This window comes from Poecilia reticulata, chromosome 15 (assembly GCF_904066995.2).
Source record: "Poecilia reticulata chromosome 15, P_reticulata-male-v2, whole genome shotgun sequence".
In the NCBI taxonomy this organism is placed as follows: Eukaryota; Metazoa; Chordata; class Actinopteri; order Cyprinodontiformes; family Poeciliidae; genus Poecilia; species Poecilia reticulata.
The window spans coordinates 27,846,356-27,863,390 of NC_088844.1; the positions used below are offsets into that span (position 1 = coordinate 27,846,356).

A 17,035-nucleotide genomic window follows, 5' to 3' on the forward strand; every position below is an offset into this window, starting at 1 on the left:
CTGTCTGGCTCTGACTGGCTCTGACTGGTTCTGACTGGTTCTGACTGGTTCTGTCTGGCTCTGCGTTGCGCTGACTGGCTCTGACTGGCTCTGACTGGTTCTGACTGGCTCTGACTGGTTCTGCCTGGCTCTGACTGGTTCTGACTGGTTCTGTCTGGCTCTGCGTTGCGCTGACTGGTTCTGTCTGGCTCTGACTGGTTCTGCCTGGCTCTGACTGGTTCTGCCTGGCTCTGACTGGTTCTGACTGGTTCTGTCTGGCTCTGCGTTGCGCTGACTGGTTCTGTCTGGCTCTGACTGGCTCTGACTGGTTCTGACTGGTTCTGACTGGTTCTGTCTGGCTCTGCGTTGCGCTGACTGGCTCTGACTGGCTCTGACTGGTTCTGCCTGGCTCTGACTGGTTCTGACTGGTTCTGTCTGGCTCTGCGTTGCGCTGACTGGTTCTGCCTGGCTATGACTGGTTCTAACTGATTCTGACTGGCTTTTACTGGCTCTGATTGACTCTGACTGGTTCTGCCTCCCTCTGACTGGTTCTGACTGGCTTTGACTGGTTCTGACTGACTCTGACTGGTTCTGACTGACTGACTGGTTCTAACTGGTTCTGACTGGTTCTGCCTCCCTCTGACTGGTTCTGACTGACTCTGACTGGTTCTGACTGACTGACTGGCTCTGACTGGCTTTGACTGGTTCTAACTGGTTCTGCAGGTGTCGGTGATCTACCACAACCTGGACTTTGAGCCGGTGAACTTCTTCGCCCTGGGTTCTCCGATCGGGATGTTCCTGACGGTCCGCGGCCTGGAGAAGATCGACGAGGCGTACCAGCTGCCCACCTGCAAGGGATTCTTCAACATCTACCACCCGGTGTGAAGAACCTTAACGTCTGAACGTTAGGAGTTAAATGACTACAGTCTGTTATAAAGCTGAGAAACTAATCACCATGTGACCGTTTCAAATCAGTCTATCAATAATTATTGATTAATTTCTTGTTTTAAATACTAGTTTCCTGTTTTATCCAGTTTTCTCGCCATTGCTTTTTATTTTTAAGCAGTTTTGAGGGAAAGTGGGGAAACTTGAAACTGTTACTGCCAGTTACTCAGCAGGTCGTTGCTAGGCAACCGAAGCTGGGAGGGAGAGGGGGGGACTTGAAACTGCTTCTTACATGGCAGGTTGTTGCTAGGCAACCATAGAGTGAGAGAGGGTTGATTCCACCACAGCTCAGCTAGCCAGGAATATTGATTATTGAATATCAGATGTACCTATTGATATTGTCGTGATATTTGTTGTTGCTGACTTATTGCCCAGCTCTACAGCGTCTGATTGAAAATAGGCTAACGGCGCCGTCTTGTTTCAGTTGGACCCGGTGGCGTACCGAATCGAGCCGATGATCGTTCCAGATTTGGACCTGAAGCCCGTTTTAATCCCACATTACAAAGGAAGGAAGAGGCTTCACCTCGGTAAGAAACCTCTGCTGACTCATCAGTTTCCAGAGGCTGCTGGGATGTTTCAGTTCTTCATTTCAGAAAAAACACTTTCTGTTGCTTAATCTCAGTTTACCGTTTGTTGAAACTGAGATTATGGAGGGAATACAGTGGAAATAAAAAAAGGCATAATCTCTTATTATTTTCTGCAGTTTAACCATCTGAGTTTCTAATCTCCACCTGGGTATTTTTCCTTATTTAATTGTACGAAGTTCTTTAAATGTCCTGTGAGTGAATATATTTTACCATTTCTCCATAACTGGAATTTTTGATATCTCAGATTAAACTCAAGTAAAACTTGCCCCCTGCTGTGGCGGGGGTGAAATTACCGTAATAACCCGATACTGGTTAGAAAGTGCAACGTCTTGCGCAAAGTGTTGAGGAATTACGGTCCTGCAAATTCTAGTCGTCGGCGACGGAAGGGGTAATATGGATTCTGATCTAATCTCGGATTATCTAATCTAACTTGATGTATCCTTGTATGAGTTAATCTATGAGTTGATCTAGTAAAAACGCATCTAATATTATGTAATCTAAGATAATTTGGTGTAATCTATGATAATTCTCAAATTTAACCATTGTTTTAAAACAAAACAAATCTGGGAATCGTTTAAATAAATTTGCTTAATAGAAACTCACACATTAAAAAAACTAATTTTTCAATAAGACATTTTTGTGCAGGATAAGAATTTTTAGTGTATTCCATAACATAGCTAAATTTTGACATTGTAGTTGTTTGTGATGTGAACAAAAGTCGTTCCGTTGCAGTTTTGTGAAATTCACAAATTTCAATACAACCTAAAAAACTTGACTTTACGATATAAAGTTTTGGCGCTATGGTTGAGGTGTTTTTTGTATCAAAATTAATATATTTCGCAAAACTGCGATGAAAATGTTTTTTTCACATCACGTGAATCGTGATCAACAACAGGATGTTACTACTGTCAGAAACGACAAAGAAGACAGCAGGAAGTGGTTGGATGATGTTTTTTAATGACTTCTCAAACTTATTCAGGTTTTATTCTTATGAGCGTAAAGTTTGTAACGGAGGCGCAGCTCGTTTCAGGGCGTTTTGTGTGAATCTGTTTCAGAGCTGAAGGAGAGTCTGTCCCGGATGGGCTCGGACCTGAAGCACGGCTTCATGAGCTCGCTGCGCAGCGCCTGGCAGACGCTCAACGAGTTCGCCCGCGCCCACACCTCCTCCGCCCTGCAGGCCGAGCTCGCCATCGTGGCCAATCAGATCGAGGAGGAGGAGGAGCAGCACGTTCAGGACGGTACGTCTGCCTCCTTCTGTTAACTCCGGGTCCGTGCGATTGATCGCCACAATGCAGTCGTTGTTCGCCACAGAGCATAAAGTGGCTGAGAGCGCAGAGCTGCAGAGGGACGACGAGCCGCAGGTGAAGGTCGGGATGCTGAACGGAGGGAATCGGATCGACTTCGTCCTGCAGGAGAAACCCATCGAGAGCTTCAACGAGTATCTGTTCGCCCTGCAGAGCCACCTCTGCTACTGGTACGTTGAGTTTACCGGGCCGAGCCGTTCGGGTTTTCACACTACGGCTCACGTAAAAGAAAATAATAAAGGGTTAGAGGTTTGGCTTTTAATCGGTAACGATGTAACTGAATATGTAAGACACAAAAGAGAAAATTATACGAAACGGTACTAGAACTTTATTCTTTTAATTATAAGAAAAAAGTTATAATTTTTAAATTAAAATTATGAGGAAAAGTTGATTTAACAAGTTAAAAGTAAAACTTAACAACAGGCTCAGCATTCCTCATTTAAATGTTTTAATTATCATAAATTTACAACTTCATTCTGGTGATATTGTGACTTAATTTTCATAATATTACGACTTTTTTTCTGGTAATATGAGTTTATTCTCTGGCCTAAATATCCTGAAATAACCATCAATCAAAAAACACAAAAACTGTGTAATTTACTAATGATCACATTTTAGTGTTTATATAATAATTGATTTATCCTGAAATGTTGATTATTAAAAAAAAGTGTGGAAATTGGAATACGAAATTAAAAATAGTTAAGAACAGAGAATTAAACTCATTATCACCAAATGTATTTAAAAGTTTTCAATTTATTTTTAGTTTTCCAAATCCAGATAAGTTTGGTAAAACAGTTTCTCAATTCTGTTTTATTTCCCATAATACTTAAAAGGTCAAACTTTTCTAAATATTAACTGTTTTGTTTTACCAGTATGTGGTAAAAATATGTAAACCAGAAATGGTTTCCACTCGCTAACTTTATTTTTTCTGTAGATCATAAACTGCTTTAAAATGGTGATTCTGATGCAAGAACCATTCTTTCTTTTTCAATATAAATGCTTTATTGTTTAATCTCAGATAATCTCACCAAGGTGCTACAAAGAGTTTTTTTATTCGATTATTTAGTTACTAAATATAGTGACAAAGTTGATCCTCTGAACTTTAACATCTCATCTCCGTACTCGTAGAAAAACTCGTAGAAAATAAACACCAGTGATTTTTTGTGGTGGTTTTATTGGAGAGTTTTGCTCTTTAGTTTCTTGGAGGAAACTAAAAACCGTAAAATGTTTTTCCACCTGCTGTTTCCGTTTCGCCCTGCAGGCAGTCTGAAGACACGGCGCTGCTTCTCCTGAAGGAAATCTACAAAACCGGCGGCATCCACCCGGAGCCGCTCGCTCATTAATACTCCGATTACTCAATTCTGTTTTTCTATTTTTATTGAAGTAGCTTATTGTACACAGATGAGTAATACGTTGGTATTATGCCATTTGTCTTAAATTAAGAAGCAAACGAATGAGTTGGTAGAAGCAGAGACACTTGATAAGGTTGATATTACATTTTTATAGCAAATGTACAAGTGGCGGAACAGGAACAACCAATACAGTCGGATGTAAGTTATTCATGGACAAATCGTCACAATAAATCCATTTCTTGCTCATTTGTTTTTATTATTCAGCTTTTAACGGTTGTGTGCCGCTGAGAGGAAGACGTTTAGTTTCTCCTGTCAAGCCAGGAAACTTTTGACACGGCCTAAAAAGCTGCAGAATAAGCAAAATGTAAATAATTACAGAACGCAACGCAGGAGCAACCTGGAATATTTAGGACAATCAAAGCACCTGTTTATGTAACATCCTCTCAGCTTAAAACAAGCAGAACAGTTAATATAATCCTCTGGAACCTGCAGGTTCAATGTAAAGTCTGAAATGTTTGGAACGTATTTACATGTAAGAGCGACTGGAACAACAGATTTAGAGGGAAAACGGCAGCGTGAGCCGCATGCTGGAGTTTATCCTCTGATTGGTCCAACGCATTTAAACTCTGACACAATCCGACAATAAAAAACACAAAATGTTCCCTTTTTATCCACACAGCCAGTCTGAACAAAAACCGACATTTTCCTAGTAATGCTCTAAATAAATCAAGAGGTTCTCCATCAGAGGCCGACGCTACGAAGAAACATTTCTATCCACATTTTAGTGCAAATCTGACCTTGTGGATTAAAAATAATCTGCCACAAATGCAAATTTATGCACCAAATTATTTTTATCAGTTTAGTCCCTCAATTAACGACTAAATATTCCTTAAAGATCCCGAAACAAACGGTAAACAAATCGATAAGTTCAGGTAGCCAACATCGAGTCTTCTGGAAGCTTAAGGCCAGACTAAGAAAAAAATGCCATTAGAAAATAGTCATAACATTGTGAGAAAAAAGTTAGTGCTAAAAGAACAAAGTCGAAATTATGCGAGAAAAAGTTGTACGAGAACGAAGTCGAAATAATATGAAAAAAGTCGCGTTTCAAGAGTACAAGAATAAAATTGTCAGAATAAAAAATGAGAAAAAGTTGTACGTTAAGTCAATGTTGTGAGAATAAACTTGCAATATTAGTAGAATAAAGAAGTAATTTTATGAGAATTACTCCCTGAAAAATAAATTAAACTGAGCATCTTGTGAAGTTATACTTTGGTTTTAAAGATAAATAATCTTTTAACACTTTAGCATCAAATAATTATCACCAGATGTCAGATCTTGACATCAAGGCTTTGATCTCATTGAAAACATTTTTCTAGTCATTTTCAATCTTTATTCTACAAACATAACTTTAGTTTCATAATTTAAAAAGAAATCTTAGTTTGGCCCTAAAACGCCTCATACTCAGTTCAGCTTTCTATGGGAAACCAGTAGTGCCAAGAATCGACCCGCTAATCTTCCTTCGTAGTTTGGGCCTCTGAAAATTAAACGGTCCGCTGAGAGAAAGTGCAACTTTCTGTTGTTCTCATGCGCAATAAATTAGAAATTAGATTTTTTTTTTTTCTTTCCCCAACTGATTTTCCGTTTATTTTCTCCAAACGCAGCTGGGTGCTGCCTGCTTACGCTGCTCCTCCGTGTCTGAGAAGCAGCTGAAATGTTTCACATTCAGAAGCAGCAAGAAGACGGCGAAGAAACGCTGACCCTCAAGGTCACACTTATCGATTTTCAAAAAGTTCCCAGAAACAAAACGCGGTCCTCTGTATAACGCCAAGTCTTCCTTAAATACTGCTGATTTGATCGTAAGGCTTCCATTTTGTGCCACGTTTCACATTTTTCTACATTCATCCGTCTACAGCTGTGCAGAGAAAAGCAGAAGGATCGATTAATCGTGATTAATCACGACTCAGCCGATTAAATTAATGGTGATTAATCACCATTAACTCACTGGTGCACTGTGCACCACCAAGTCTTCCATTAATCAGGATTAAATGTCTTTTTGCTGCAAAGTCCCTTTCAAGCTACAGTATGTAACTTTAAGATATTTTTTTAAATTTTTTGTTGAAATTGTCTTCATGTTGCGAGTTTGATAAGAGACAGATGATCTGAAGAAAAAAAGCTTCCCTGCCTTCTCCCTGTACTACCTAGAAACAACCAATCAGAGCCGGGAGGAGGCGGGTCTTGGCGCTGTCAATCAGCCTCCCCCTCTTTCTTCTGTCATGAATGCTAGGCTAGTTAGCCTGACAACCAATGATCTAGGATAAGCTGTTTTTACTGCAACAGGAAGTTGTTTCTCCATCATTCAGACATTTATCAGTACGTTCACGGTGATGATTGACAGCGCTAAGCCCCTCCTCCTGGCTCTGATTGCTTGTTTTTCATACATTTCTTCAGACGGTAGTAGCTCAGGTGGAGGAGATCGATCTTTTTGCAGATTATCCGTTTCATATCAAACATGCAGAAACCTATTTTTAATAAAAGTTGCGTACTGCAGCTTTAAGTCTCGTTTGGGAACAGCGGCGGCGGCGGCTCTTCCTCAGGCCTCCGTCTTGCTCTGCGTCTTGAAGGCCTGCTTCCGGAGGTGGGCCTCGATCTCGTCCCGGAAGACCAGCATGCCCAGGTGGGGGTGCGACGCCTCGTTCATGGCTTTGGACTGGATGCACATGCGGTACTGCTCCGGCGTCAGCTCGTCCGCGCACTGCTTCTCGTGCCACAGGTGGAAGAGGCTGGACACCGGCGACCGGATCACGATCAGTTCGCTCCGCAGGTACTTCCTGTACAGGTGGACGTCCTCCACGCCCCAGCCTTTCACTTCCAGATCAAAGCCGCCTGCAGGAATAAAACATCGATCGATAAATTTCTTTTAATCTCAGATGGTTTTTGACATTAAATCCAGGAAACAATTAATCACAATTAATCATTCAAATAATAGAAAACTATACTAAATTTGCAACTAAACAACTCATAAAACTGAACTTTATATATATATATATATATATATATATATATATATATATATATATATATATACACAGGTTTATTTCAGTATTTATTTGATAATTATTTGCTCTGCTACTATACGAGTGATCCTGATATTTGATTGGTTAACCTGCACAGCTTCTTCACTGCAGACCAATACACGACTACAAGAGTATTCTGTGCTTCAACAAAAAGGAATAAAATTGTTAAGTGATTTAAGACCAGAATGATTAATCAGATACTGTGATTAATTGATTATTCATCAACTGGATTGATTAATCGTTAACTGGAGTCTCTCAAAAAGGCCATTTGCTGAAAGAACAACACACTCAGAACTGTAATTGAGCCAAAAACGTATGAAAAATTTGCATCCAAGGAGTCAGATGATGTTTCTACTGGATCAAACCACGAAGAAGACAACAGGAAGAAGTTGGAGAATTTGGTTTAATGATTTTTTGTGTAAATAAACTTATTCACGTGCGATTTTAATTTTCTCATTTAATGGAAACAATTGAAAATTGTTGGTTTTTTCTACATAATATTGACAGAATTTTGCACACATCGGCAAAGGAAGCTCAGCTAGTGACAGGAGATTCACTGATGCTTGTTTTGCTAAAAGTAATCAAAGAAAACTGTTAAATGGATCAGATACACGTATTTTGAGTCGCTATAATATGATAAATATAGTTATAAAAACCGATGTAACTTGTTTGTTGCTTACCAATGTTTAGGAAATCTGAGCGATACTGGCAGGTCATTCCAAATCCAAAATCTCTCCAAAACCCAGCGTCTTTTTTGTGACTCTGAGGATAAAAGAAGTTCAGAGCTAAGATTTTACATCACTTAAAGTTATTCAACGTTAAAATGAGCGTTATGTTTAGGCGTCTCACCAGCTGCTGTTCAATAGGTGGAGCCAGCTCCAAGCTTCCGTAAACGATGGCCGGATTGTACAGACTGAACACAACCGGGTAGAAAACCTTCTTGTCTGCAAAAGCATGAGAAAAATACATTAAACAGTAGGAGCGTTAAACTGGGAACATAAAGATCCGAGCATGTGGAGGAACTTACTGGGAGCGGCGTGGAGCCGGCACGTGTTCAAGAAGTCCAGGGAGAAACGAATGTCCACGTCGCAGAAGAACATCAGGACGTCGCCGTTCTTCCACGCGTTGGCGCCGATGTTCAAACCGCGGCCGCGAGAAAACTCCTCGTCCACCGAGATCAGAGTGTAATTGGAGAAAGTCTCCTCTCTGCAGGGAAAAGCAACATTTCATAGGCTGTGGTTGGGAATTAATCTGAAAAAGTTCAAGTAGAATGAATAGATGTGTGTTTACTTTGTGCAACTTGAAATAAAAAATAAATATGCAATTAAAAAAAAAAACTACTGTTGAAAATAATATAGTGATAAAAGCACAAGAAGACAAACCTAGACATTTTCTCCAGCGATGACTTCACTTCCTGCAGACCTTCCTGTCCAAAGTAAACCACGGTGAGATGGACCTGCCTGTCCCGCTGAACACACACCTCCCTGAAAACAGATTATTTCATTTTCATTTCCGTTCCCACAGAGCTGTTTAAATAAAAAACAAGCAGCTTCATCAGAGGCTCGTCGTCCCACCTGAAGTTTTGTAAGAACTGTGAGAAAGTGTCGACTCGGCCCGCCAGCGGCACGATGATGTTGATGATCATCCCCAGCGTCTCCACCGATGTGCTGCGGACTTTCATTATTGGCCCGAACGGCCGGAAGAGCGAGACGTGCCGGAAGCTGCTGGAGTCCTCCTTGGCGAAGAAAAGCTCGTAGAGCGTCCCTTTGTCCCGCTCCGTCCTGTACAGGCCTGCAGCGCCGAGACGGAGACAGCAGAGCAAAAATACAGTCGTAACATGATCAGAATGAGGTAAAATGAGGAATGTTGAGCATCTTGGTATCATTTAAAAGGTAAAGAAATATTAAATCACATCAAATTATCAGCAGCAGAACTTTGAAATGAGCAAACGACCGAGTCTGTTTCAAGCTCATCATGTCGGATCTATAAGGAGATTTTTTCTCACTGGAACGACTTTTTTCCTCTTAATTTTTAAAGAGGAAAATTTTTTAGATAAGATTTCCTCAATAGTCTGCTAATATTACGGCTTTATTATCAATTAAACATAATTATTGCAACCTGGGCCCAATGCTCTGTCGTAAAACTCACAGAAGGAATGAATGAAATAAAAATATTTTCTGTAATTTCTAATTACTTTTTTAGAAAAGAAATTAAGAATGAAAAAAGATTAAGATCAGATATTGGATCTTATGGGAGAGGATTAGGGCCAAAAATAAGCCAGCGATGTGACTATGCAACTATGAAAATTCTGAGATTAAAGACAAAATTCTGACATTGAACTCAGAATTCATACTTTTCATAGCAAAATATAAATGTCAGAATTCTTAAAGTAAAAATTCTGAGGTTTAAACCAAAAGTCCAAATTGTGATTAAAAAAAAAAGTCAAAATCCAGATTTTTGAATTGGATTCTGACTTCAATCAGAATTCACACTTTAAATTCTGAGATTAAAGTCAGAATTTGTACTTTTCATATCAAAATATTGAAGTCAGAACTCAGATTAAAGTTTGTATTTTTGGCCCTGTTGTTGTTCCATAGGCTCTGTTTGTTTGTACTGTCTTGCCTTCCATAAAGTGGCTGTCAGTGTAGGTCTGCCTCTGCACAGGGACGTCCTCCTCCACGCCGTCCTCCTCGTCCGGGTTGTTGATGATGTCCAGCGCCGCCTCCACCGCCTCCACCAGCTCGTCGCGCCGGTCCTTGCGGACCGGCTTTTCCTCCGGGTGCCGCGTCAGCCCCATCTCCAGCTGGTACACCTTGGAGGAGGTGAAACTCTCGAAGGGCACCAGGGCGTATTCGCTGGGCAGCCGCGCCCCGGCGTTGACCTCGGCCTTGTTGATCTGGGAGTGCAGGAACTCCAGCAGGTCGCCGGGCTCCTGGTTCTCGCCCAGGCCCTGCACGCCCGGCGGCTCCTTCTTCTCCTGCATCAGCTTCAGCTTGTCGCTCATCTCCTGCAGCTCCTGCTTGAGCTGCGCGATCTGGCGCTTGAGGCTGTAGGCGCGGCTGAGGTGGCGCTCCTCGTGCTCCTGCAGCAGCGTCTGGTAGTACTCCCTGCTGAAGGGCTCGCCCACCACGCCGGGCAGCGTCTGGCTGGCGTCGGCCGGCGGCGTGCACTCCAGCAGGTAGGCGAACAGCAGCAGCACCAGGAGCAGGAAGAGGGCCAGCAGGAGCCAGCGGACTCGGCCCTGCAAGGGGAACCCCCGCCTGGGCATCACGTCCGCATGCGACCTACAGCTGAGGAGTCTGCATCGCGTTCCTCCTGCTCACATTGCACAAAGTATTCCTCTAAAACGCGACGCTTTGCTGCCGTTTCATGGCTCCGTTTTGTTCCAACAATCACCTGTGTAGGAAACAACAACAACAACAAAAACACAACACCTGTCAACTTAACAAATATTACTGGGTGATAAATCATCCCATAAGTTATTGGGATAAACAATAATGTCTTGAGATCATTTTCAAGTAATATAATAATAATAATAATGCAAAAACAATGCAAAAACAAAATATAAATAAACTCTAAATTCTATCCATCCATCCATCCATTTTCTTGACACCCTTGTCCCTCAGTGGGGTCAGGAGGTGCTGCTGCCTCTCCAGCTAACGTTTTGGGCGAGAGGCGGGGTCACCTGAACAGGTCGCCAGTCTGTCGCAGGGCAACACAGAGACACAACCATGAACACACACACTCACACCTAGCGGCAATTTAGACAGACCAATTAACCTAACAGTCATGTTTTTGGACTGTGGGAGGAAACCGGAGTCTCTAAATTCTAATAAAAATTAAATATAAAAATATAAATAAACAAAATAACAAAACTCCTTATATCAATATCAATATCACGCTATGTAGCAGTCGCTGCGTTTCCATTAAAAATGTGCCCAAAACTTTGTCAGTATTCCCCTTATGTTGAAAACCCCCCACAATTTTCCAATTGCAGTGTTTCCATTACATAAGAAATGTGAATACAATCACACCAGAATAAGTTTGTTCATGTGATGAATCATTAAAAAACCTGCTTGGCACTATTTATGTCTCAAAGTGTAAATCAAAGCAGATTGACACCGGCAGAACTCAGTTTCCGCTGTCACCGCTGAGACAGTCCAGTCTTTCTTCTCCTTAACCACAGCGAGACACGTCTAACATTTTTCTTCCACTCAACTTTCCAAGAATTACGTTGGATACAGCAAGTTAGCCTCTTAAGCGATGACAGCTTGAGGAAGCAAGTGACTGTCAAGTCAGCACTCTTTTCTATGATAGTGTAAAACACAACATGGTTATAACGTAGCATTTCTATAATTAAAGACCATCTTTTATTAGTCTCGTCGTATTCTAACGTTCAGACGAACTGACTTTGGTTTTCATCAACGAGAACATTGGAAATAAACGCTTAAAATACAACAAAATGAATGCAAAGAGGAGTCTATATAACAATATTAAATGTTTTAACCGATACACGTTAATAAACGTTTCAATAATATTCATTTTTATTGATTAAACATCGAATTAACGAACTAGCCGAGCGTTACTGTACTTACAACTGTAGTCTTATTTTGAAAAATCAAAACCGGAAACACGGAAGGTTCTGAGACCTTAGAGACGTTGAGCTCTCCGCGACGCCTCCAGCTTATCTAGCTCCCTAAAATTAACGCTCATTAATCGGTGATGGTAGTTAAAAAATGTTCCTCACCTGGTTTTGCGTTCGTCCATGTCTGCTTGTGCTCGAAGCGGAAATGTTTCCCACGAAACCAGCACCCGACAGCAGCTTCTGTTACACAGCGCCACGGAGCACAGAGAAAAGAGTGGGTAGCAGTCTACTTCCGGTCACAGGAGAACCAATCGGAGCTTTGTTGGCGAGTGACGTCATAAATCACGCCGCTTCTCCTGTATCTGACAGTAATTATTTTACAACTCAGAAAAAGGGAAATTAAATGTTTTTGTAACTTAAGTATATAATGGAGGAAATATTTCCTGTAGCAGTCTGTGTTACAGTGTATGTATGTTGACAAACTATCATGAAGAGGACACTTAGGGTTTATAAAAAAAATAGAAAATTAGTTATTTTTTTCCGCTTTCTTAGCATTAGTAGCATTAATATAAACTCTTATGGCACTTCTGAGATCTTGTAACATAATATAACATATATAGCATAATATAATATAATACAATACACTATAAGATGTCAAATAACTTTTACTGCCGTTTCTTTCTTCATTTTACCCTATAAAGTCTCACTCTTAACATAAAGTTGACCTCTTTGTGAATAAAAGCTTTTGCAATTTCTAATTATTTTTAAATGTAAACATAGAAAAGTGACAACATGTTTGCTGCAGAAAAATCTACAGTGAACTAAATTTTTCTGATGTTTTGTCGGCTGCAGTTCTTGACCCAGAGCTGATATCTGTGATGACGCGCTAAATGAATTAACCCTGAAGTTGGCTCAGATACATGATGAATCTGTTTTGATCTTTATCGATTTTTATCACCATATTTCCCAAAGTAAACCAGGAAATGTCATGAGGGCTTATTTTTAGTTTCACTAATTTCCTTCATTAAACCCATTAGAAGTGACCCATTATGGTCGGATTAGTCTGTTATTTAGAAGGATTCGCCCTGACATTATACCAGCCATATTCTTATGGGTTTTTAAAGACTCATTTGAAACATTATTGGATAATACGGCAAGTTGAATGTTTTTTTAAAATCAGGAACTGAGGAAAATGAACTGTATTAACTGAATGAAACGTTGACACACCTTACTATGGTAAGATTATCTTTCAGAAATGCATACATAATATAAAAAACAATGTAAAAACATAATGTATACATATGCATAGGGAGCATATGTAAATTAAAAATTTTTATGTTATAAATTCATTTATGTGCTGACTAAAGATAACCCCTGTATAAAAACTTTCTAGGTCCACTGTATAGAAGAAACTGGTCAAAGAAACTGCTGATTTGAAGTTATTTTTTATTAACCAGAACAAAATCAAATACCATAACAGCAATAACACACATTGCTTTACATAATTATGACAAAGAATGGAAATAAGACACAGGATGTGCGCCGAGCCGCCATTAAACCTCGTCTCCTCCTCTGATTGGACCAGCCCTCCCTCTAGTGTCATTTTTAGTAAAAACCGAAGAGAAAAGTTAGAAAAAACCAAGAGTTCAGGCATTCATTTTTCTTTGGAAGCTTTGAAACACAAAGCAGGTGTGAGAGTTTCAGGACAAAACAATCCAGTTACGAAAACAGCGGGTTTTTTTTTCTCTTTTTCTTAATCTCCTGGGCTGAAACAGGAACCTCATAATCAGCTGGAGGCCGTCGTAGAAAGCAGCACAGGCACTTAAAAGACATCGACACTGACGTACAGTCTGGTACAACAGTCATGCAGTGATACAGTTTGGTCAGCATGACCTGTGAGGTAAAAACGAGGAGCGTGGGGCTGGTCTGAACGACAAAAATATAATAAAACAGTTGAAAACAAACAAAATGGCGGGTATTGACCCCTTGCGTGTGACGTCACGATGTTCGGAGCGCAGTCCGCTCTGCCATGACGGACGTCGATACAACTTCAAAAAACAGACATCAGGAAGCCTAATATCGCTCTTATTTAATTGATTTCACCTTAAAAACATACAAGGAGGATAGAAACTAAACTTGTAATTTTTTATTGTATAATTTTTAATGAAAAATACGGCGGCGATGGATATCAGCTGTCAATCATAATGACAGGCAGCCTTCAGTGTAATGGCGGATTTGCAGCGAACACTTTCTTACAAGGTAAGAAAATTAACTTTCATAAACTTTATAATGAAGTATGATTTTCTTAATCATACTTCATGCAATAAAATATTAGATTATAGAGAAGGTACACGTCTAATCATTAGTAATCGTGGAGAAAATACCCCCGTCTTGTAGCCTAGCATGTATGGGAAAAAAAACTGGTTAGCATCTCGTTTCTTCGGTTTAAAGGGAGGAAACGCTGTTTATGATATAAATTATGTGGCGTGAATTCAGGGTAAATTGGTAATTTTATCAGGAGGAAGGAAACATTGGTTTCTAAATTAGCTATTTCCAACATTTGTAAATACCGCTGTATATGGTGTGTTACATTCACAGACAAATTAGCTCGACTTGAACAAGAAACAGCCGTGAATAAACTGGCAACAAAACTTGGGAAAACAACTTAAGTCGCTCTGTTCAATACACATTTCACATGTGACGTCACACTTATGTAAAGTTTGTGCCATCTTGGTAGGCAGTTGCTATGACAACAGTAAACAAGCCATAAGCTTAGAACTAGCTCTCGCCTCCTCTAGCTAGCTTATAAACAATAAAAGTACATTACAGCTTTACTCGATTATTATTTTTGAGCACACTACCCACCTCTGTGTAATACTAAGATACATATCAGTGAGATTTACTGTAGTACTTATTGCCGAACAAGCAAAATTAGCTTATATAATGTAGCTTTTATCTAAAGCTAAAACAGACATGTAGCCTATGTGTGTGTTACTATATGTACTTACTCTTACAGTCACCAGAACCTGAAGAGTTCGTTCGTTTTCACAAATCTTTTGGAACATTTACTCCATGTTAATAATAAGTATGAGATCAGAGGCAGCTTGTCCACATCGTCTGAAATATTTTTCTTTTCCGTCTCATACGGGTCAATCCCGGCAGTAGCCATTTTGTTCATGTATCTTTCTCTCGCACAATGGTCAAGAGTTTCCACATATTTTCTTTTCGATAGTCTCAAACTAAATGTGATTGCCTACCAAGATGTTGCAGATTACTTCCAGTTCAGACTTGTGGGAACTACGTATACTCCCATCCCTCACTTCCGATGTCCGCCATGGCACCTCCAGTGATTAAGTGACGCAGTTGCAAAGGGTCAATACAAACTCAGAAAAATAAATATACATCTAGCAGTTACCCATGTTTTCTACAGTGCAGCGTTGCCTTTAGCTATCGAGCTTGTCCACAGCTTTAGCGGGTGAAGGCAAAGCCATCCAGTTTGCATAAACACTATCATTGGCATATCTTGTAAAGACCGGATTAGTGGCATCGTGTCTGTTGAGCGGTACCGGGCTCGTCTCGGGCCAGCTGGGGTATGACATGCCTAAAAATGAGAACATATCATTTTTCTGCACTCTGTGAGACGTAAACAGGCAGCAAGGCTCTGGAATCAAACTCAGTGGTGTTATTTACTGGCTGGGCCAGGTTTCAGATTTTATACACCTTACAAAACACTTTACAATAGATGGCTAATAGATATGTTAAGTCATCTATAAACACTTTATAAATCATTAATAACTGTTTATTATGCATAGGTTAAGGAAGAGCCAAAAATACACCTTTGAATGTCACAAATTTAAACTACTGGCAGGTTTAAAATTAATTAAATTAAAAATATTTTTTCTTTTTTAAGTGCTCAACAATATACAGATTTTAAAAAATCGGCATATCAGGGACTCAAAACATAAAAAGGGCTGTGAACTGTTGAGTTATTAAAGAAAACAATTCTATTTTGTTGGCCAAATTTTTACTGTTCTTGACTTGACCGAATTTAATCATTTTAAGGGCCACAAATGGCCTTCGACCCACATTTTGGACACCCCTGATTTACAGGGGTGTCCTCTAAGGACAGAAATCTGCAATATTTACGCCTGAAGAGCCATTTTGTTGCCAGGACAGCCAAATAAAACTTGTTTACTTTGGAAAATCTTTATTTTTAAAACACCAGCCGTTTTATTTCTAGTTTTTTAAAATAGCACAGAGTTAAACCAATTGATAATTAGACAAAATCTAAAAACATTACTTGTACTTTTATTGTCATTCTTCAGGAGGAAAAAAAAAGGCTGTTACAAATTTGCATTTGTTAATGTATCTGTATTTAAAAACACGAGCTGGTTGAATCAGACTGCAGAGCTCGGTGGTGTCCAAACGTTTTCTCAAAACTGCTGAGTTAACAGCACATCCCGTGTTCGAGCACTTAACCTGCACTTCTCACCTTGTGAATCTCTAAATAGTCGTGAATTGTTTGTGCTCCACTTCCAAAGCACACTTTTTCCTTCCACTAAATTTTCCACGAACGTCAATCTGCGAGACTGGATTTTTGTCAGAAAGTTAATATTTAGCCTTGTTTTACAATTGTAAGCAGAAACAAACTCCTGACGTATTTCAATCTGTGTTTTATGAGTTTTAATATGAGTAGAGATGAGGAAACGACTTTTTTAATAGTTAAATGTGACAGGAAAGATGGAAAGACTAAAATAATTAACTGGAGCAGATAAACTCACATATTAAAATCATTATAATTTTAAATAATATATCTTACCAGTGTAAACTAATCTGTTTTAAATAAAATTAAGCTAACACTAATGTTTTGTGTAAATAATGAAACTGACATTTTTCCTGGAGGTTTTCATGGTGGCCCGTTCTACAAATGTTTAATTACTTGTGTTTTTGTGACGCAGTTTTTGTCACCTGAGAGTTGCATTCAAAAGCCTTACTGTTTACTCTGTTCAGCTTTTCAAAAACACATAAAAGTCAGAAGAATTACTTCCCAACCACAGTGAATCAGTGAGGACCTGTTTCAAATGTTACACTCCGTTCCCTCCACTGTTTCAGACAATACAAGCTTAACGGGGAAAATGAGCCATCTGCTAATTAACATCAATGACAGATGGCTGATAAATTAGAATATAGTCGATATTTACAAATGTTG

General features: G+C 39.7%; 3 protein-coding genes across 8 annotated transcripts in view; 1 reads left to right on the forward strand and 2 right to left on the reverse strand.

Moving 5' to 3' along the window:
• sec23ip (SEC23 interacting protein) overlaps positions 1-4,413 on the forward strand; it is a 16,650-nt gene extending 12,237 nt beyond the window's left edge. For all 3 annotated transcript variants that reach the window (XM_081616065.1, XM_017309101.2, XM_008430028.3), the window contains exons 14-18: positions 703-858; positions 1,349-1,451; positions 2,567-2,749; positions 2,823-2,985; positions 4,077-4,413. In XM_081616065.1, coding sequence (XP_081472191.1) covers positions 703-858; positions 1,349-1,451; positions 2,567-2,749; positions 2,823-2,985; positions 4,077-4,158 — 687 coding nt within the window. In that variant the 3' untranslated portion in view covers positions 4,159-4,413. The remainder of the gene's footprint in view (positions 1-702; positions 859-1,348; positions 1,452-2,566; positions 2,750-2,822; positions 2,986-4,076) is intronic.
• On the reverse strand, positions 4,399-12,142 carry csgalnact2 (chondroitin sulfate N-acetylgalactosaminyltransferase 2). The gene is made up of 8 exons (XM_008430025.3): positions 11,989-12,142; positions 9,864-10,637; positions 8,816-9,032; positions 8,624-8,725; positions 8,269-8,447; positions 8,091-8,185; positions 7,922-8,003; positions 4,399-7,050 (listed from the first exon to the last, which is right to left on the reverse strand). Exons 2-8 carry the CDS (start codon positions 10,507-10,509, stop codon positions 6,758-6,760), a joined length of 1,614 nt encoding a protein of 537 aa, XP_008428247.2. The 5' UTR covers positions 10,510-10,637; positions 11,989-12,142; the 3' UTR covers positions 4,399-6,757.
• A 1,113-nt stretch (positions 12,143-13,255) lies between these two features.
• ret (ret proto-oncogene receptor tyrosine kinase) overlaps positions 13,256-17,035 on the reverse strand; it is a 42,379-nt gene continuing 38,599 nt past the window's right edge. For all 4 annotated transcript variants that reach the window (XM_081616004.1, XM_017308991.2, XM_017308990.2 and 1 more), the window contains one exon: positions 13,256-15,427. In XM_081616004.1, the coding sequence (XP_081472130.1) occupies positions 15,270-15,427 (158 nt within the window). In that variant the 3' untranslated portion in view covers positions 13,256-15,269. The remainder of the gene's footprint in view (positions 15,428-17,035) is intronic.

Coding starts and splice junctions, on each gene's coding strand:
- csgalnact2 (XM_008430025.3), bottom strand. CDS start 10,509: ATGCCCAGGCGGGGGTTCCCCTTGCAGGGCCGAGTCCGCTGGCTCCTG. Junction 8,726..8,815: donor CAGTTCTTACAAAACTTCAG/GTGGGACGACGA, acceptor ATCTGTTTTCAG/GGAGGTGTGTGTTCAGCGGG. Junction 8,004..8,090: donor CACCTATTGAACAGCAGCTG/GTGAGACGCCTA, acceptor TTTTATCCTCAG/AGTCACAAAAAAGACGCTGG.